The sequence below is a fragment of the Salmo salar genome, chromosome ssa06 (genome assembly GCF_905237065.1).
Source record: "Salmo salar chromosome ssa06, Ssal_v3.1, whole genome shotgun sequence".
Taxonomy (NCBI): domain Eukaryota; kingdom Metazoa; phylum Chordata; class Actinopteri; order Salmoniformes; family Salmonidae; genus Salmo; species Salmo salar.
In genome coordinates, this window is record NC_059447.1 from 95,817,769 (window position 1) to 95,840,710 (window position 22,942).

Here is a 22,942-nt window from a genome sequence, read left to right on the forward strand (position 1 = left end):
TTGACTGGTATCTGTTGGTAGAGCCTGGTGTTTAACTGGTATCTGTTGGTAGAGCCTGGTGTTTAACCGGTATCTGTTGGTAGAGCCTGGTGTTTGACCGGTATCTGTTGGTAGAGCCTGGTGTTTGACCGGTATCTGTTGGTAGAGCCTGGTGTTTGACTGGTATCTGTTGGTAGAGCCTGGTGTTTAACCGGTATCTGTTGGTAGAGCCTGGTGTTTGACTGGTATCTGTTGGTAGAGCCTGGTGTTTGACTGGTATCTGTTGGTAGAGCCTGGTGTTTAACCGGTACTGTATTTATTATCTGTTACAGCTATACATTGGTAGAGCCTGGTGTTTGACTGGTATCTGTTGGTAGAGCCTGGTGTTTGACCGGTATCTGCTGGTAGAGCCTGGTGTTTGACCGGTTTATTATCTGTTACAGCTATACATTGGTAGAGCCTGGTGTTTGACTGGTATCTGTTGGTAGAGCCTGGTGTTTAACTGGTATCTGTTGGTAGAGCCTGGTGTTTGACCGGTATCTGTTGGTAGAGCCTGGTGTTTAACTGGTATCTGTTGGTAGAGCCTGGTGTTTAACTGGTATCTGTTGGTAGAGCCTGGTGTTTAACTGGTATCTGTTGGTAGAGCCTGGTGTTTAACTGGTATCTGCTGGTAGAGCCTGGTGTTTAACCGGTATCTGTTGGTAGAGCCTGGTGTTTAACCGGTATCTGCTGGTAGAGCCTGGTGTTTAACCGGTATCTGCTGGTAGAGCCTGGTGTTTAACCGGTATCTGTTGGTAGAGCCTGGTGTTTGACTGGTATCTGTTGGTAGAGCCTGGTGTTTAACCGGTATCTGTTGGTAGAGCCTGGTGTTTAACCGGTATCTGTTGGTAGAGCCTGGTGTTTGACCGGTATCTGTTGGTAGAGCCTGGTGTTTGACCGGTATCTGTTGGTAGAGCCTGGTGTTTAACTGGTATCTGTTGGTAGAGCCTGGTGTTTAACCGGTACTGTATTTATTATCTGTTACAGCTATACATTGGTAGAGCCTGGTGTTTAACCGGTATCTGTTGGTAGAGCCTGGTGTTTAACCGGTATCTGCTGGTAGAGCCTGGTGTTTAACTGGTATCTGTTGGTAGAGCCTGGTGTTTAACCGGTATCTGCTGGTAGAGCCTGGTGTTTGACTGGTATCTGTTGGTAGAGCCTGGTGTTTAACTGGTATCTGCTGGTAGAGCCTGGTGTTTGACTGGTATCTGTTGGTAGAGCCTGGTGTTTAACTGGTATCTGTTGGTAGAGCCTGGTGTTTAACCGGTCCTGTATTTATTGTCTGTTACAGCTATACATTGGAGTGTAACTACAACACGGGGAGAACAGTCAACACCATCCCTCCTGCCTGCCATGACAACGGACGAGCCACACCCCCTCCTCCTCCCGCATTCCCCCCCAAATATACCCCCGAGATATTCGAACAGGTACGCATGCACACGCACAGGGACGGACAGACAGGGACGGAGACGGACACACAGACAGACGGACGGACGGACGGACGGACGGACGGACGGACGGACGGACGGACGGACGGACGGACGGACGGACAGACAATAACACAAAAGAAAAGTCTATATACAGTGTGTGCAAATGTAGTAAGATTAGGGAGGTAAGGCAATAAATAGGCCGTAGTGGCGAAATAATTACAATTTAGCAATTAAACACTGGAATGGTAGATGTGCAGAAGATGAATGTGCAAGTAGAGATACTGGGGTGCAAAGGAGCAAGATAAATAAATAAATAACAATATGGGGATGAGGTAGATGGATGGGCTGTTTACAGATGGGCTATGTACAGCTGCAGTGATCTGTGAGCTGCTCTGACAGCTGGTGCTTAAAGCTAGTGAGGGAGATAAGTGTTTCCAGCTTCAGAGATTTTTGCAGTTTGTTTCAGTCATTGGCAGCAGACAACTGGAAGGAAAGATGACCAAAGGAGGAGTTGGCTTTGGGGGTGACCAGTGAGCTGAGATAAGGTGGGGCTTTACCTAGTAGAGACTTGTAGATAACCTGTAGCCAGTGGGTTTGGCGACGAGTATGAAGCGAGGGCCAACCAACGAGAGCGTACAGGTCGCAGTGGTGGGTAGTATATGGGGCTTTGGTGACAAAACGGATGGCACTGTGATAGACTGCATCCAGTTTGCTGAGTAGAGTGTTGGAAACTATTTTGTAAATGACATCGCCGAAGTCAAGGATCGGTAGGATAGTCAGTTTTACGAGGGAATGTTTGGCAGCATGAGTGAAGGACGCTTTGTTGCGAAATAGGAAGCCGATTCTAGTTGTAATTTTGGATTGGAGATGCTTAATGTGAGTCTGGAAGGACAGTTTACAGTCTAACCAAATGAGAACATCCCACTCTGATCATTTTACCCTAGCAGAGCTGGTTAGGCTGTTTTCAGGTTATCCAGAGCGTTAGCGACTAACTGTGCTGCTGGCAACAATTTAATTATGCTTCTTTGCCGACGTTTACTAACACCGTCCATATTCACCCGTTTGTAAAGTCATCAGTTATTCTGCACTCTGGCACACTAAGACGAGAGTGCTCTGAAATCTGGGGGTAGATGGCCGGAGTGAATTTACGAACGCACCCTAGAAAAGCTAACCATATATATGTGTGTCTAGGTGGGGCGAGCGGTTGCCATAGCAGCCCTGGACATGGCTGACTGCAACCCGTGGCCACGCCTCGTCCTATCAGAACACAGCAACTTGACCAACCTCCGCGCCTGGACTCTCAAACACGTCCGCAACAGCAAGGGCCTCAACACACACACACAGCCACGGGGACACACTGGTGGGAACAAGCCGTCGCCACCCAAGAGCTTCAACACGTAAGAACACCTCTGTTTCCCCGCTGTTACAGTAGCTCTGGTTATCATCATTACCCTGAAGTACTGCTGTTACAGTAGCTCTGTTATCATCATTACCCTGAAGTACTGCTGTTACAGTAGCTCTGTTATCATCATATCATTACCCTGAAGTACTGCTGTTACAGTAGCTCTGTTATCATCATTACCCTGAAGTACTGCTGTTACAGTAGCTCTGTTATCATCATTACCCTGAAGTACTGCTGTTACAGTAGCTCTGTTATCATCATTACCCTGAAGTACTGCTGTTACAGTAGCTCTGTTATCATCATTACCCTGAAGTACTGCTGTTACAGTAGCTCTGTTATCATCATTACCCTGAAGTACTGCTGTTACAGTAGCTCTGTTATCATCATTACCCTGAAGTACTGCTGTTACAGTAGCTCTGTTATCATCATTACCCTGAAGTACTGCTGTTACAGTAGCTCTGGTTATCATCATTACCCTGAAGTACTGCTGTTACAGTAGCTCTGTTATCATCATTACCCTGAAGTACTGCTGTTACAGTAGCTCTGTTATCATCATTACCCTGAAGTACTGCTGTTACAGTAGCTCTGTTATCATCATTACCCTGAAGTACTGCTGTTACAGTAGCTCTGTTATCATCATTACCCTGAAGTACTGCTGTTACAGTAGCTCTGTTATCATTACCCTGAAGTACTGCTGTTACAGTAGCTCTGTTATCATCATATCATTACCCTGAAGTACTGCTGTTACAGTAGCTCTGTTATCATCATTACCCTGAAGTACTGCTGTTACAGTAGCTCTGTTATCATCATTACCCTGAAGTACTGCTGTTACAGTAGCTCTGTTATCATCATTACCCTGAAGTACTGCTGTTACAGTAGCTCTGTTATCATCATTACCCTGAAGTACTGCTGTTACAGTAGCTCTGTTATCATCATTACCCTGAAGTACTGCTGTTACAGTAGCTCTGTTATCATCATTACCCTGAAGTACTGCTGTTACAGTAGCTCTGGTTATCATCATTACCCTGAAGTACTGCTGTTACAGTAGCTCTGTTATCATTACCCTGAAGTACTGCTGTTACAGTAGCTCTGTTATCATCATATCATTACCCTGAAGTACTGCTGTTACAGTAGCTCTGTTATCATCATTACCCTGAAGTACTGCTGTTACAGTAGCTCTGTTATCATCATTACCCTGAAGTACTGCTGTTACAGTAGCTCTGTTATCATCATTACCCTGAAGTACTGCTGTTACAGTAGCTCTGTTATCATCATTACCCTGAAGTACTGCTGTTACAGTAGCTCTGTTATCATCATTACCCTGAAGTACTGCTGTTACAGTAGCTCTGTTATCATCATTACCCTGAAGTACTGCTGTTACAGTAGCTCTGTTATCATCATTACCCTGAAGTACTGCTGTTACAGTAGCTCTGGTTATCATCATTACCCTGAAGTACTGCTGTTACAGTAGCTCTGTTATCATCATTACCCTGAAGTACTGCTGTTACAGTAGCTCTGTTATCATCATTACCCTGAAGTACTGCTGTTACAGTAGCTCTGTTATCATTACCCTGAAGTACTGCTGTTACAGTAGCTCTGTTATCATCATATCATTACCCTGAAGTACTGCTGTTACAGTAGCTCTGTTATCATCATTACCCTGAAGTACTGCTGTTACAGTAGCTCTGTTATCATCATTACCCTGAAGTACTGCTGTTACAGTAGCTCTGTTATCATCATTACCCTGAAGTACTGCTGTTACAGTAGCTCTGTTATCATCATTACCCTGAAGTACTGCTGTTACAGTAGCTCTGTTATCATCATATCATTACCCTGAAGTACTGCTGTTACAGTAGCTCTGTTATCATCATATCATTACCCTGAAGTACTGCTGTTACAGTAGCTCTGTTATCATCATTACCCTGAAGTACTGCTGTTACAGTAGCTCTGTTATCATCATATCATTACCCTGAAGTACTGCTGTTACAGTAGCTCTGTTATCATCATATCATTACCCTGAAGTACTGCTGTTACAGTAGCTCTGTTATCATCATTACCCTGAAGTACTGCTGTTACAGTAGCTCTGTTATCATCATTACCCTGAAGTACTGCTGTTACAGTAGCTCTGTTATCATCATATCATTACCCTGAAGTACTGCTGTTACAGTAGCTCTGTTATCATCATTACCCTGAAGTACTGCTGTTACAGTAGCTCTGGTTATCATCATTACCCTGAAGTACTGCTGTTACAGTAGCTCTGTTATCATCATTACCCTGAAGTACTGCTGTTACAGTAGCTCTGTTATCATCATTACCCTGAAGTACTGCTGTTACAGTAGCTCTGTTATCATCATTACCCTGAAGTACTGCTGTTACAGTAGCTCTGTTATCATCATTACCCTGAAGTACTGCTGTTACAGTAGCTCTGTTATCATCATTACCCTGAAGTACTGCTGTTACAGTAGCTCTGTTATCATCATTACCCTGAAGTACTGCTGTTACAGTAGCTCTGTTATCATCATTACCCTGAAGTACTGCTGTTACAGTAGCTCTGGTTATCATCATTACCCTGAAGTACTGCTGTTACAGTAGCTCTGTTATCATCATTACCCTGAAGTACTGCTGTTACAGTAGCTCTGTTATCATCATTACCCTGAAGTACTGCTGTTACAGTAGCTCTGTTATCATCATATCATTACCCTGAAGTACTGCTGTTACAGTAGCTCTGTTATCATCATTACCCTGAAGTACTGCTGTTACAGTAGCTCTGTTATCATCATATCATTACCCTGAAGTACTGCTGTTACAGTAGCTCTGTTATCATCATTACCCTGAAGTACTGCTGTTACAGTAGCTCTGTTATCATCATTACCCTGAAGTACTGCTGTTACAGTAGCTCTGTTATCATCATTACCCTGAAGTACTGCTGTTACAGTAGCTCTGTTATCATCATTACCCTGAAGTACTGCTGTTACAGTAGCTCTGTTATCATCATTACCCTGAAGTACTGCTGTTACAGTAGCTCTGGTTATCATCATTACCCTGAAGTACTGCTGTTACAGTAGCTCTGTTATCATCATTACCCTGAAGTACTGCTGTTACAGTAGCTCTGTTATCATCATATCATTACCCTGAAGTACTGCTGTTACAGTAGCTCTGTTATCATCATTACCCTGAAGTACTGCTGTTACAGTAGCTCTGTTATCATCATTACCCTGAAGTACTGCTGTTACAGTAGCTCTGTTATCATCATATCATTACCCTGAAGTACTGCTGTTACAGTAGCTCTGTTATCATTACCCTGAAGTACTGCTGTTACAGTAGCTCTGTTATCATCATATCATTACCCTGAAGTACTGCTGTTACAGTAGCTCTGTTATCATCATATCATTACCCTGAAGTACTGCTGTTACAGTAGCTCTGTTATCATCATTACCCTGAAGTACTGCTGTTACAGTAGCTCTGTTATCATCATTACCCTGAAGTACTGCTGTTACAGTAGCTCTGTTATCATCATATCATTACCCTGAAGTACTGCTGTTACAGTAGCTCTGTTATCATTACCCTGAAGTACTGCTGTTACAGTAGCTCTGTTATCATCATATCATTACCCTGAAGTACTGCTGTTACAGTAGCTCTGTTATCATCATTACCCTGAAGTACTGCTGTTACAGTAGCTCTGTTATCATCATTACCCTGAAGTACTGCTGTTACAGTAGCTCTGTTATCATCATATCATTACCCTGAAGTACTGCTGTTACAGTAGCTCTGTTATCATCATTACCCTGAAGTACTGCTGTTACAGTAGCTCTGTTATCATCATATCATTACCCTGAAGTACTGCTGTTACAGTAGCTCTGTTATCATCATTACCCTGAAGTACTGCTGTTACAGTAGCTCTGTTATCATCATTACCCTGAAGTACTGCTGTTACAGTAGCTCTGTTATCATCATTACCCTGAAGTACTGCTGTTACAGTAGCTCTGTTATCATCATTACCCTGAAGTACTGCTGTTACAGTAGCTCTGTTATCATCATTACCCTGAAGTACTGCTGTTACAGTAGCTCTGGTTATCATCATTACCCTGAAGTACTGCTGTTACAGTAGCTCTGTTATCATCATTACCCTGAAGTACTGCTGTTACAGTAGCTCTGTTATCATCATTACCCTGAAGTACTGCTGTTACAGTAGCTCTGTTATCATCATTACCCTGAAGTACTGCTGTTACAGTAGCTCTGTTATCATCATTACCCTGAAGTACTGCTGTTACAGTAGCTCTGTTATCATCATATCATTACCCTGAAGTACTGCTGTTACAGTATCTCTGTTATCATCATATCATTACCCTGAAGTACTGCTGTTACAGTAGCTCTGTTATCATCATTACCCTGAAGTACTGCTGTTACAGTAGCTCTGTTATCATCATTACCCTGAAGTACTGCTGTTACAGTAGCTCTGTTATCATCATTACCCTGAAGTACTGCTGTTACAGTAGCTCTGTTATCATCATTACCCTGAAGTACTGCTGTTACAGTAGCTCTGTTATCATCATTACCCTGAAGTACTGCTGTTACAGTAGCTCTGTTATCATCATCTACCCTGAAGTACTGCTGTTACAGTAGCTCTGGTTATCATCATTACCCTGAAGTACTGCTGTTACAGTAGCTCTGTTATCATCATTACCCTGAAGTACTGCTGTTACAGTAGCTCTGTTATCATCATATCATTACCCTGAAGTACTGCTGTTACAGTAGCTCTGTTATCATCATTACCCTGAAGTACTGCTGTTACAGTAGCTCTGTTATCATCATTACCCTGAAGTACTGCTGTTACAGTAGCTCTGTTATCATCATATCATTACCCTGAAGTACTGCTGTTACAGTAGCTCTGTTATCATTACCCTGAAGTACTGCTGTTACAGTAGCTCTGTTATCATCATATCATTACCCTGAAGTACTGCTGTTACAGTAGCTCTGTTATCATCATATCATTACCCTGAAGTACTGAGCATTAGTGTGTGTGTGTGTGTGTGTGTGTGTGTGTGTGTGTGTGTGTGTGTGTGTGTGTGTGTGTGTGTGTGTGTGTGTGTGTGTGTGTGTGTGTGTGTGTGTGTGTGTGTGTGTGTGTGTGTGTGTGTGTGTGTGTAGGTCTCTGACCAGTTCTGCATCAGACACGTCTCTGAGTCATGTTCGTTGTAACAGGCACAGCAGTAGCAGCCAGACACCGTCTCCTCAGATACACACCTCACCGAGCTTCACCTTCGGCTCCACGCACAACACACACACACACAACACACACACACACAACACACACACACAGCGCGGAGGGAGCAAGGCACTAGGACCCGTCAGAGGTAAGACCCTTTTATTGTTCTCTAGCTCTCTCTCTCTCTCTCTAGCTCTCTCTCTCTCTCTCTCTCTCTCGCTTGTTCTCTCTCTCTCTCTAGCTCTCGCTTGTCCTCTCTCTCTCTCTCTCTCTCTAGCTCTCGCTTGTTCTCTCTCTCTCTCTCTCTCGCTTGTTCTCTCTCTCTCTCTCTCTCTCTCTCTCTCGCTTGTTCTCTCTCTCTCTCTCTCTCTCGCTTGTTCTCTCTGTTTCTGTCTCTCCTCTTATGAATGATGTATGCAGGTCTATTTCTGCGGGTAATGACATGGGTGTAGTAGGGGCTGATGCATCAAAGCAGATGGCAGGGCTCTCCAACCCTGTCCCTGGATATCCACCCTCCTGGAGGTTAACTCCAACCCTGTCCCTGGATATCCATCCTCCTGGAGGTTAACTCCAACCCTGTCCCTGGATATCCACCCTCCTGGAGGAACAGGGTTGGTGACCCCTGTAGGAACAGGGTCGTGACCCCTGGTGACCCCTGAACTGTAATCCAGGTGTGTTCTGCTGTCAGGTGGAGATTGTTTTTACTCTGGAAGAGAATGAGGCTGATGATGTCAGAGCAGGGAAAAATCGGCTGTGATTGGCTGAGCTGACAGCTACTAAGCCAGGCTCCTCCCCTGCCTGCCTCCCCTCCCTCCCCTGCCTCCCCTCCCATGCCTCCCCTCCCATGCCTCCCCTGCATGCCTCCCCTCCCCTGCCTCCCCTGCCTCCCCTCCCCTGCCTGCCCTGCCTCCCCTCCCCTGCCTGCCCTGCCTCCCCTCCCCTGCCTGCCCTGCCTGCCTCCCCTGCCTCCCCTCCCCTGCCTCCCCTGCCTCCCCTCCCATCCCATCCCTCCCCTGCCTCCCCTCCCCTGCCTCCCCTGCCTCCCCTGCCTGCCCTGCCTCCCCTGCTTCTCCTGCCTCCCCTCCCCTGCCTCCCCTGCCTCCCCTCCCCTGCATCCCCTGCCTGCCTGCCTCCCCTCCCCTCCCCTGCCTCTCCTCCCCTGCCTCCCCTGGTGTTGTGTGTGTCCTGCGTGTGTTTGAACCGTGTGTGTAATCCCTCCTGCATATGTCTGAGCCGTATGTATGTGTGTGTGTGTGTGTGTGTGTGTGTGTGTGTGTGTGTGTGTGTGTGTGTGTGTGTGTGTGTGTGTGTGTGTGTGTGTGTGGGGTGTGTCTCTGTCTGTCTGTCTGTCTGTCTGTAGACTCTAAATCTCAGGAGAAGAGACGCCCCCCCCACCACCACCGCCCCGTCCTCCGGTCGTCTCCTAGCAACAGCCACCCCCCCACCCCAGCCCGGCCCCCGTCGTCCCCCACCTCCTCCTCTTCCTCCTCCTCGTCCTCCTCGGTGGCGTCCTGTCCTCTCCCAGGTCTGTACTCCCTCCAGACTCCAAGCTTGTCCGCCTTGCTGCCCTCCTTGCAAGCCATGCCCTCGATGCCCCGGCCTGGGCTGCTCTCCAAACTGAGCCCCCTGCTCCAGACCGGCCTAGGCTCGCCGCTGGCCTCCCTCATCTCAGACACTACTACTACTACTACTACAGCACAGACTGGGCACAACCAGGACTCATACTGAGGGACATAGAGAGAGGGAGGGAGGGGGAGGGAGGGAGGGAGGGAGAGAGATGGAGGGAGAGAGGGAGGGAGATGGAGGGAGGGAGGGAGAGGGAGAGAGATGGAGGGAGGGAGGGAGAGGGAGGGAGGGAGGGAGAGGGAGGGAGAGGGAGGGAGAGGGAGAGAGGGAGAGGGAGAGGGAGAGAGGGAGGGAGAGAGGGAGGGAGGGAGGGAGGGAGGGAGGGAGGGAGGGAAAGTAGCAGTAAATGAATATTCAGTGCCTTCAGAAGGTATTCACACCTCTTGACTTTTTCCACATTTTGATGTTTCAAAGTGGCATTACATTTTTTTTTTTTTTTTAATCTATCTACACAAAATAATCTGTAATGTCAAATTGGAAGAAAAATTCAAACATTTGTAAAAACAAATATGAAAAATAAAACACTAATATATATCTTCATTATATAAGTATTCAACCTTCTGAGTCAATACATGTTAGAAACACCTTTGGCAGTGATTACAGCTGTGAGTCTTTCTGGGTAATTCTCTTAAGAACTTTCCACACCTGGATTGTGCAACATTTTCCCATTTTTATTCTTTTCGAAATTCTTCAAACTCTGTCAAGTTGGTTGTTGATCATTGCTAGACAACCATTTTCAGATCTTACCATAGATTTTCAAGCAGATTTAAGTCTAAATGTAACTGAGCCACTCAGGAACATTCACTGTCTTCTTGGTAAGTAACTCCAGTGTATATTTTGACCTTGTGTTTTAGGTTATTTTCCTGCTGAAAGGTGAATCCATCTCCCAGAAGCAGGTTTTCCTCTAGGATTTTGCCTGTACTTAGCTCCATTCCGTTTATGTCTAATCCCTGAAAACTCCCCGGTCCTTAAGGATTACAAGCATACCCATAACATGATGCAGCCACCACTATGCTTTAAAATATGGGGAGTGGTACTCAGTAATGTGTTGTGTTGGATTTGCCACAAACCCAAACACTTTGTATTCAGGACAAAACGTTAATTGTTTAGCCAAATGTTTTGCAGTTTTACTTTAGTGCCTTGTTGTAAACAGGATGGATGTTTTGGAATATTTTTTTATTCTGTACAGGCTTCCTTCTTTTCACTCTGTCATTTAGGTTAGTATTGTGGAGTAACTACAATGTTGTTGATCCATCCTCAGTTTCCTCCTATCACAGCCATTAAACTCTGTAACTGTTTTAAAGTCACCATTGGCCTCATGGTGAAAATCCCTGAGCGGTTTCCTTCCTCTCCGGCAACTGAGTTAGGAAGGACGCCTGTATCTTTGTAGAGACTGGGTGTATTGATAGACCGTCCAAAGTGTAATTAATAACTTCACCATGCGCAAAGGGAGGTTCAATGTCTGCTTTTTTTTAACCCTTCCACCAATAGGAGCCCTTCTTTGCGAGGCATTGGAAAAACCTCCCTGGTCTTTGTGTTTGAAATTCACTGCTCAACTGAGGGACTTTACAGATAATTGTATGTGTGGGGGTACAGAGATGAGGTAGTCATTCATAAATCATGTTAACCACTATTATTGCACACAGAGTGATTCCATGCGACTTGTTAAGCACATTTTTACTCCTGAATTTATTTAGGCTTGATATAACAAAAGTTGTTGAATAATTTTCAGCTTTTCATTTTGAATGAATTAGTAAAAAAAAAAAAAAGTTGAACATTATTCCACTTTGACATTATGGGGTATTGCGTGTAGGCCAGTGACAAAACATCTCAGTTTAATAAACGTTTAATTCAGGGTGTAACAAAACAAAAATGTGGAAAAAGTTCAGGGGTGTGTATATTCTCTGCAGGCTCTGTACCTGTACGTATCTGTCGTGAAGAGTTGTATTGGAACCTTTATAATAAAGGCAGTAAAAGGTGTGAGTGTGTTACATAATTAAGTTAGCTTGAAAAAAGTATTTTTATTTTGCCGCTTTGCACTCACTTCTGATTTCTGTGTATAACTGGTTTCCTTCCAATTGGCGACAGATTTTCATGTGAATATTCTCTAATCTGCGTGAAACAACATGCTCACTTTCCTGCCAGAGGATGTTTTCGTCAAACTGACTTCTTTCAGATAAAATGGTTTGTGTGTGATGACATGGTGCACATTAAAATAACGTTTGAATTTAAAGTCCCAAAGTAACGAATAAAAATAATAAAAAGTTAGATGAGTTTCCGTCGCATACTGAGGGTTTCTACTCTACTGAGGGTTTCTACTCTACTGGGGGTTTCGACTCTACTGGGGTTTCGACTCTACTGAGGGTTTCTACTCTACTGGGGGTTTCTACTCTACTGGGGGTTTCTACTCTACTGGGGGTTTCTACTCTACTGGGGGTTTCTACTCTACTGAGGGTTTCTACTCTACTGGGGGTTTCTACTCTACTGAGGGTTTCTACTCTACTGGGGGTTTCTACTCTACTGGGGGTTTCATCTCTACTGGGGGTTTCTACTCTACTGAGGGTTTCTACTCTACTGAGGGTTTCTACTCTACTGGGGGTTTCTACTCTACTGAGGGTTTCTACTCTACTGAGGGTTTCTATTCTACTGAGGGTTTCTATTCTACTGGGGGTTTCTACTCTACTGGGGGTTTCTACTCTACTGAGGGTTTCTACTCTACTGGGGGTTTCTACTCTACTGAGGGTTTCTACTCTACTGGGGGTTTCTACTCTACTGAGGGTTTCTACTCTACTGAGGGTTTCTACTCTACTGAGGGTTTCTATTCTACTGGGGGTTTCTACTCTACTGGGGGTTTCATCTCTACTGGGGGTTTCATCTCTACTGAGGGTTTCATCTCTACTGGGGGTTTCTACTCTACTGAGGGTTTCTACTCTACTGAGGGTTTCTACTCTACTGAGGGTTTCATCTCTACTGGGGGTTTCTACTCTACTGGGGGTTTCTACTCTACTGAGGGTTTCTACTCTACTGAGGGTTTCTACTCTACTGAGGGTTTCTACTCTACTGGGGGTTTCTACTCTACTGGGGGTTTCTACTCTACTGAGGGTTTCTACTCTACTGAGGGTTTCATCTCTACTGAGGGTTTCTACTCTACTGGGGGTTTCATCTCTACTGAGGGTTTCTACTCTACTGAGGGTTTCTACTCTACTGGGGGTTTCTACTCTACTGGGGGGTTTCTACTCTACTGAGGGTTTCTACCTACTGAGGGTTTCTACCTACTGGGGGTTTCATCTCTACTGAGGGTTTCTACTCTACTGAGGGTTTCTACTCTACTGAGGGTTTCTACTCTACTGGGGGTTTCTACTCTACTGAGGGTTTCTACTCTACTGAGGGTTTCTACTCTACTGAGGGTTTCTACTCTACTGAGGGTTTCATCTCTACTGGGGGTTTCTACTCTACTGAGGGTTTCTACTCTACTGGGGGTTTCTACTCTACTGAGGGTTTCTACTCTACTGAGGGTTTCTACTCTACTGGGGGTTTCTACTCTACTGAGGGTTTCGACTCTACTGAGGGTTTCGACTCTACTGAGGGTTTCGACTCTACTGAGGGTTTCTACTCTACTGAGGGTTTCTACTCTACTGAGGGTTTCTACTCTACTGGGGGTTTCTACTCTACTGAGGGTTTCTACTCTACTGAGGGTTTCTACTCTACTGAGGGTTTCTACTCTACTGAGGGTTTCTACTCTACTGGGGGTTTCTACTCTACTGAGGGTTTCTACTCTACTGAGGGTTTCTACTCTACTGAGGGTTTCTACTCTACTGGGGGTTTCATCTCTACTGAGGGTTTCTACTCTACTGAGGGTTTCATCTCTACTGAGGGTTTCATCTCTACTGAGGGTTTCTACTCTACTGGGGGTTTCTACTCTACTGAGGGTTTCTACTCTACTGAGGGTTTCATCTCTACTGAGGGTTTCATCTCTACTGAGGGTTTCATCTCTACTGGGGGTTTCTACTCTACTGTATATATATAGTGTTATATAGAGTTATATAGTGTTATATATAGTTATATAGTGTTATAGAGTTATATAGTGTTATATAGTGTTATATATAGTTATATAGTGTTATATAGTTATATAGTTATATAGTGTTATATAGAGTTATATAGTGTTATATAGTTATATAGTGTTATATATAGTTATATAGTGTTATATAGTGTTATATATAGTTATATAGTGTTATATATAGTTATATAGTGTTATATAGTTATATAGTGTTATATAGTTATATAGTGTTATATATAGTTATATAGTGTTATATAGTTATATATAGTTATATAGTGTTATATAGAGTTATATAGTGTTATATAGTGTTATATATAGTTATATAGTGTTATATAGTGTTATATATAGTTATATAGTGTTATATAGTTATATAGTGTTATATAGAGTTATATAGTGTTATATAGTGTTATATATAGTTATATAGTGTTATATATAGTTATATAATAGTTATATAGTGTTATATAGTGTTATATATAGTTATATAGTGTTATATAGTGTTATATAGTGTTATATAGTGTTATATAGTGTTATATAGAGTTATATATAGTTATATATAGTTATATAGTTATATAGTGTTATATATAGTTATATAGTGTTATATAGTTATATAGTGTTATATAGTGTTATATAGTTATATAGTGTTATATAGTGTTATATATAGTTTATATATAGTGTTATATAGTTATATAGTGTTATATAGTGTTATATAGTTTATATATAGTTATATAGTGTTATATAGTTATATAGTGTTATATAGTTATATAGAGTTTTATATAGTGTTATATATAGTTATATAGTGTTATATAGTTATATAGAGTTATATAGTGTTATATAGAGTTATATAGTGTTATATAGTGTTATATAGAGATAGAGTTATATAGTGTTATATATAGTTATATAGTGTTATATAGTGTTATATAGAGTTATATAGTGTTATATAGTTATATAGTGTTATATAGTTATATAGTGTTATATAGAGTTAGATAGAGTTATATAGAGTTAGAGTTATATAGTGTTATATAGAGTTATATAGTGTTATATAGTGTTATATATAGTTAGGGTTATATAGTGTTATATAGAGATAGTTATATATAGTTAGATAGGGTTATATAGTGTTATATAGAGATAGTTATATATAGTTAGTTAGGGTTATATAGAGATAGAGTTATATATAGTTATATAGAGTTATAGAGAGTTATATATAGTTATATAGAGTTATATATAGTTATATAGGGGTATATAGAGTTAGTTATATATAGTTATATATAGTTATATATAGTGTTATATAGTGTTATATATAGTTATATAGAGTTATAGAGTTATATATAGTTATATAGGGTTATATAGAGATAGAGTTATATAGAGTTATATAGAGTTATATTCAGTTATATAGAGTTATATACAGTTATATAGTGTTATATAGAGTTATATAGTGTTATATAGAGATAGTGTTATATAGTGTTATATAGTGTTATATAGAGTTATATATAGTTATATAGAGTTATATAGTGTTATATAGTTATATAGTGTTATATATAGTTATATAGTTATATAGAGTTATATAGTGTTATACAGTTATATAGTGTTATATAGTGTTATATAGAGATAGAGTTATATAGTGTTATATATAGTTATATAGTGTTATATAGTTATATAGTGTTATATATAGTTATATAGAGTTATATAGTGTTATATAGAGATAGAGTTATATATAGTTATATAGTGTTATATAGTTATATAGTGTTATATATAGTTATATAGAGTTATATAGTGTTATATAGAGTTATATAGTGTTATATAGAGATAGAGTTAGATAGAGTTAGATAGAGTTATATAGTGTTATATAGAGTTATATAGTGTTATATATAGTTAGATAGGGTTATATAGAGATAGTTATATAGAGATAGTTATATATAGTTAGATAGTGTTATATATAGTTAGATAGGGTTATATAGGGTTATATAGGGATAGTTATATATAGTTATATAGAGTTATATATAGTTATATAGAGTTATATATAGTTATATAGGGTTATATATTGTCATATAGGGTTATATAGAGATAGAGTTATATATAGTTATATAGTGTTATATAGAGATAGTTATATATAGTTAGATAGTGTTATATAGAGATATAGTTATATAGTGTTATAGAGAGTTATATAGAGTTATATAGGGTTATTTTACATTTACATTTTAGTCATTTAGCAGACGCTCTTATCCAGAGCAACTTACAGTAGTGAATGCATACATTTCATAAATTTTTTCTCCGTACTGGTCCCCCGTGGGAAACGAACCCACAACCCTGGCATTGCAAACACCATGCTCTACCAACTGAGCCACACGGGACCTAATATGTTGCATGGAATCTGTGTGCATGCAATAATAGTGTTTAACATGATTTTTGAATGACTACCTCATCTCTGTACCCACACATACAATTATCAGTAAGGTCTCTCAGTCGAATAATTATTTTCAAACACAGATTTAGCCACACAGACCAGGGAGGTTTTCTAATGCCTCGCAAAGAAGGGCACCTAAGGCCGTCCCGGGGGGGCGCTGTGGTCTAAGGCACTGCATCGCAGTGCTAGCTGTGCCACCAGAGATTATGGGTTCGAGCCCAGGCTCTGTCGCAGCCAGCCGTGACCGGGAGGCCCATGGGGTGGTGCACAATTGGCCCAGCGTCGTTAGGGAGGGTTTGGCCGGCAGGGATATCCTTGTCGTGCACTAGTGACTCCTGTGGCGGGCCAGGTGCAGTGCACGCTGACCAGGTCGCCAGGTGTATGGTGTTTCCTCTGACACATTGGTGCGGCTGTCTTCGGGTCGGGTTGGGTTTCGGAGGATGGATGGCTCTTGACCTTTGCCTCTCCCGAGTCCATACAGGGGTTGCAGCGATGAGACAAGACTGTAACTACTACCAATTGGATACCATGAAAAAAGGGGGTAGATGGGTAAAAAAAACTGACATTGAATATCCCTTTGAGTATGGTGACGTTATTCATTACACTTTGGACGGTCTATCAAGTCACTACAAAGATACAGGCGTCCTTCCTAACTCAGTTGCTGGAGAGGAAGGAAACCACTCAGGGATTTTACCATGAGGCCAATGGTGACTTTAAAATGGTTACAGAGTTTAATGGCTGTGATGGGAGAAATATAGAGATAGAGTTATATATAGGTATATAGAGTTATATATAGTGTTATATAGTGTTATATATAGTTATATAGAGTTATATAGTGTTATATAGAGATAGAGTTATATAGTGTTATATATAGTTATATAGTGTTATATAGAGATAGAGGTATATACAGTTAGATAGTGTTATATAGAGTTATATATAGTTAGATAGTGTTATATAGAGATAGAGTTATATATAGTTAGATAGGGCATGTTGGCTATATAACACTATCTGGTCCTGGAGCATTCTCTCTAGACAACAGTTCACTGACAGGTTCTGTAGCTGCACCATCGAGAGCATCCTGACTGGTTGCATCACTGCCTGGTACGGCAACTGCTCTGCCTCCGACAGCAAGGCGCTACAGAGGGTAGTGTGTACGGCCCAGTACATCACTGGGGCTAAGCTTCCTGCCATCCAGGACCTCTATACCAGGCGGTGTCAGAGGAAGGCCCTAAAAATTGTAAAAGACCCCACCCACCCCAGTCATAGACTGTTCTCTCTGCTACCGCACGGCAAGCGGTACCGGAGCGCCAAGTCTAGGTCCAAGAGGCTTCTAAACAGCTTCTACCCCCAAGCCATAAGACTCCTGAACACCTAGTCAAATGGCCACCCAGACTATTTGCATTGCCCCCCCCTTTTACGCCACTGCTACTCTCTATTGTCATCTATGCATAGTCACTTTAATAACTCTACCTACATGTACATATTACCTCAACTAACCGGTGCCCCCTCACACTGACTCTGTACCGGTACCCCCTGTATACAGTCTCCACATTGACTCTGTACCGGTACCCCCTGTATATAGCCTCCACATTGACTCTGTACCGGTACCCCCTGTATATAGCCTCCACATTGACTCTGTACCGCTACCCCCTGTATATAGCCTCCACATTGACTCTGTACCGGTGTGGAGGCTAATGTGGAGGCTATATACAGGGGGTACCGGTACAGAGTCAATGTGGAGGCTATATTCAGGGGGTACAGGTACAGAGTCAATGTGGAGGCTATATACAGGGGGTACCGGTACAGAGTCAATGTGGAGGCTATATACAGGGGGTACCGGTACAGAGTCAATGTGGAGGCTATATACAGGGGGTACCGGTACAGAGTCAATGTGGAGACTGTACAGACTGGGATAAGGACAGGTTGGAAATTACAGACTGGGACAAGGACAGGTTGGAAATTACAGACTGGGACAAGGACAGGTTGGAAATTACCATTAATATGCCTGCCATTACAGACTGGGATAAGGAGAGGCTGAACATTACCCTGAATATGCCTGCCATTACAGACTGAGATAAGGAGAGATTGGACATTACCCTGAATATGCCTTTCCAGCTGTTATGCACATGCTCTGAAAACACACCCTGGTGGCTGCATCATGTTATGGGTATGCTTGTCATCAGCAAAGACTAGGGAGTTTTTTTTTTAGCACACGAGGAAACGGAATAGAGCTAAGCACAGGAAAACCTGGTTGAACCTAAAACACAAGGCCAAATCTACACTGGAGTTGCTTACCAAGACGACAGTGAATGTTCCTGAGTGACCGAGTTACATTGACTGAAAAATCGGCCTGAAAATATATGGCAAGATTTGATATGGCTGTCTAGCAATGATCAACAGCCAACTTGACAGAGGTTAAAGAATTTATAAAACAGTAAAATGTAAATGAAGATGGTCACACCATTATTAGTATTATTATTTGATAAAATATTTACTTTAGCCTTTACTGCTGTAGTCCAGAGAAATACATTGAGTAACACATTCATAACCGGCCATAACCGGACAGTCAAAAAGAGAAATGATGAGGAATAAGGTTTTGAAAGTATGTGTCCTAATCTAGCAGATATAAGAAAGCTCAGGAAATATGTATATTTAATATGACAATGGATTTAATCACTTATTTTTTTTTTTGTGCACAAAACTACCTCCACACTTCCATTAATTTGTATGAATGCTAAATATCCTACTTCAACGAGCCTCAGAATATCTCCTATATTTGGCAAAACGAGTTGATTATACAGGTAGCAGATCAGCTCATGAATAACGGGGAGATTAAATAGTTTAAATATCAAGTTATCTTAACAGAGATCAACTCTGTTTGAAAAATATCCATGTCTACTCTCAATCAGTTTGTTGATTACACATTCTCTACTGAAGCTCTCACATGGAGACAGCTCAGAGAAGCTCTCATATGGACGCAGCTCAGAGAAGCTCTCATATGGACGGCAATAGGAGACAGCTCAGAGAAGCTCTCATATGGACGGCAATAGGAGACAGCTCAGAGAAGCTCTCATATGGACGGCAATAGGAGACAGCTCAGAGAAGCTCTCATATGAGGAGGAGACTGGATAGGAACATAACCTAGGCTCTAGGACTGGAGGAGACTGGATAGGAACATAACCTAGGCTCTAGGACAGGAGGAGACTGGATAGGAACATAACCTAGGCTCTAGGACAGGAGGAGACTGGATAGGAACATAACCTAGGCTCTAGGACAGGAGGAGACTGGATAGGAACATAACCTAGGCTCTAGGACAGGAGGAGACTGGATAGGAACATAACCTAGGCTCTAGGACAGGAGGAGACTGGATAGGAACATAACCTAGGCTCTAGGACAGGAGGAGACTGGATAGGAACATAACCTAGGCTCTAGGACAGGAGGAGACTGGATAGGAACATAACCTAGGCTCTAGGACAGGAGGAGACTGGATAGGAACATAACCTAGGCTCTAGGACAGGAGGAGATTGGATAGGAACATAACCTAGGCTCTAGGACAGGAGGAGACTGGATAGGAACATAACCTAGGCTCTAGGACAGGAGGAGACTGGATAGGAACATAACCTAGGCTCTAGGACAGGAGGAGACTGGATAGGAACATAACCTAGGCTCTAGGACAGGAGGAGACTGGATAGGAACATAACCTAGGCTCTAGGACAGGAGGAGACTGGATAGGAACATAACCTAGGCTCTAGGACAGGAGGAGACTGGATAGGAACATAACCTAGGCTCTAGGACAGGAGGAGACTGGATAGGAACATAACCTAGGCTCTAGGACAGGAGGAGACTGGATAGGAACATAACCTAGGCTCTAGGACAGGAGGAGACTGGATAGGAACATAACCTAGGCTCTAGGACAGGAGGAGACTGGATAGGAACATAACCTAGGCTCTAGGACAGGAGGAGACTGGATAGGAACATAACCTAGGCTCTAGGACAGGAGGAGACTGGATAGGAACATAACCTAGGCTCTAGGACAGGAGGAGACTGGATAGGAACATAACCTAGGCTCTAGGACAGGAGGAGACTGGATAGGAACATAACCTAGGCTCTAGGACAGGAGGAGACTGGATAGGAACATAACCTAGGCTCTAGGACAGGAGAGGACTGGATAGGAACATAACCTAGGCTCTAGGACAGGAGGAGACTGGATAGGAACATAACCTAGGCTCTAGGACAGGAGGAGACTGGATAGGAACATAACCTAGGCTCTAGGACAGGAGGAGACTGGATAGGAACATAACCTAGGCTCTAGGACAGGAGGAGACTGGATAGGAACATAACCTAGGCTCTAGGACAGGAGGAGACTGGATAGGAACATAACCTAGGCTCTAGGACAGGAGGAGACTGGATAGGAACATAACCTAGGCTCTAGGACAGGAGGAGACTGGATAGGAACATAACCTAGGCTCTAGGACAGGAGGAGACTGGATAGGAACATAACCTAGGCTCTAGGACAGGAGGAGACTGGATAGGAACATAACCTAGGCTCTAGGACAGGAGGAGACTGGATAGGAACATAACCTAGGCTCTAGGACAGGAGGAGACTGGATAGGAACATAACCTAGGCTCTAGGACAGGAGGAGACTGGATAGGAACATAACCTAGGCTCTAGGACAGGAGGAGACTGGATAGGAACATAACCTAGGCTCTAGGACAGGAGGAGACTGGATAGGAACATAACCTAGGCTCTAGGACAGGAGGAGACTGGATAGGAACATAACCTAGGCTCTAGGACAGGAGGAGACTGGATAGGAACATAACCTAGGCTCTAGGACAGGAGGAGACTGGATAGGAACATAACCTAGGCTCTAGGACAGGAGGAGACTGGATAGGAACATAACCTAGGCTCTAGGACAGGAGGAGACTGGATAGGAACATAACCTAGGCTCTAGGACAGGAGGAGACTGGATAGGAACATAACCTAGGCTCTAGGACAGGAGGAGACTGGATAGGAACATAACCTAGGCTCTAGGACAGGAGGAGACTGGATAGGAACATAACCTAGGCTCTAGGACAGGAGGAGACTGGATAGGAACATAACCTAGGCTCTAGGACAGGAGGAGACTGGATAGGAACATAACCTAGGCTCTAGGACAGGAGGAGACTGGATAGGAACATAACCTAGGCTCTAGGACAGGAGGAGACTGGATAGGAACATAACCTAGGCTCTAGGACAGGAGGAGACTGGATAGGAACATAACCTAGGCTCTAGGACAGGAGGAGACTGGATAGGAACATAACCTAGGCTCTAGGACAGGAGGAGACTGGATAGGAACATAACCTAGGCTCTAGGACAGGAGGAGACTGGATAGGAACATAACCTAGGCTCTAGGACAGGAGGAGACTGGATAGGAACATAACCTAGGCTCTAGGACAGGAGGAGACTGGATAGGAACATAACCTAGGCTCTAGGACAGGAGGAGACTGGATAGGAACATAACCTAGGCTCTAGGACAGGAGGAGACTGGATAGGAACATAACCTAGGCTCTAGGACAGGAGGAGACTGGATAGGAACATAACCTAGGCTCTAGGACAGGAGGAGACTGGATAGGAACATAACCTAGGCTCTAGGACAGGAGGAGACTGGATAGGAACATAACCTAGGCTCTAGGACAGGAGGAGACTGGATAGGAACATAACCTAGGCTCTAGGACAGGAGGAGACTGGATAGGAACATAACCTAGGCTCTAGGACAGGAGGAGACTGGATAGGAACATAACCTAGGCTCTAGGACAGGAGGAGACTGGATAGGAACATAACCTAGGCTCTAGGACAGGAGGAGACTGGATAGGAACATAACCTAGGCTCTAGGACAGGAGGAGACTGGATAGGAACATAACCTAGGCTCTAGGACAGGAGGGGACTGGATAGGAACATAACCTAGGCTCTAGGACAGGAGGAGACTGGATAGGAACATAACCTAGGCTCTAGGACAGGAGAGGACTGGATAGGAACATAACCTAGGCTCTAGGACAGGAGGAGACTGGATAGGAACATAACCTAGGCTCTAGGACAGGAGGAGACTGGATAGGAACATAACCTAGGCTCTAGGACAGGAGGAGACTGGATAGGAACATAACCTAGGCTCTAGGACAGGAGGAGACTGGATAGGAACATAACCTAGGCTCTAGGACAGGAGGAGACTGGATAGGAACATAACCTAGGCTCTAGGACAGGAGGAGACTGGATAGGAACATAACCTAGGCTCTAGGACAGGAGGAGACTGGATAGGAACATAACCTAGGCTCTAGGACAGGAGGAGACTGGATAGGAACATAACCTAGGCTCTAGGACAGGAGGAGACTGGATAGGAACATAACCTAGGCTCTAGGACAGGAGGAGACTGGATAGGAACATAACCTAGGCTCTAGGACAGGAGGAGACTGGATAGGAACATAACCTAGGCTCTAGGACAGGAGGAGACTGGATAGGAACATAACCTAGGCTCTAGGACAGGAGGAGACTGGATAGGAACATAACCTAGGCTCTAGGACAGGAGGAGACTGGATAGGAACATAACCTAGGCTCTAGGACAGGAGGAGACTGGATAGGAACATAACCTAGGCTCTAGGACAGGAGGAGACTGGATAGGAACATAACCTAGGCTCTAGGACAGGAGGAGACTGGATAGGAACATAACCTAGGCTCTAGGACAGGAGGAGACTGGATAGGAACATAACCTAGGCTCTAGGACAGGAGGAGACTGGATAGGAACATAACCTAGGCTCTAGGACAGGAGGA

The 22,942-nt window shown here is 43.3% G+C and overlaps 1 protein-coding gene across 3 annotated transcripts in view; it reads left to right on the forward strand.

The window, feature by feature from the left end:
• agbl5 (AGBL carboxypeptidase 5) overlaps positions 1-22,942 on the forward strand; it is a 77,224-nt gene that overhangs the window by 42,517 nt on the left and 11,765 nt on the right. For 2 of the 3 annotated variants that reach the window (XM_045721254.1, XM_045721255.1), the window contains exons 9-12: positions 1,310-1,445; positions 2,640-2,845; positions 7,999-8,204; positions 9,417-9,581. In XM_045721254.1, coding sequence (XP_045577210.1) covers positions 1,310-1,445; positions 2,640-2,845; positions 7,999-8,204; positions 9,417-9,581 — 713 coding nt within the window. The remainder of the gene's footprint in view (positions 1-1,309; positions 1,446-2,639; positions 2,846-7,998; positions 8,205-9,416; positions 9,582-22,942) is intronic. The other variant, XM_045721256.1, reaches the window with a different exon arrangement.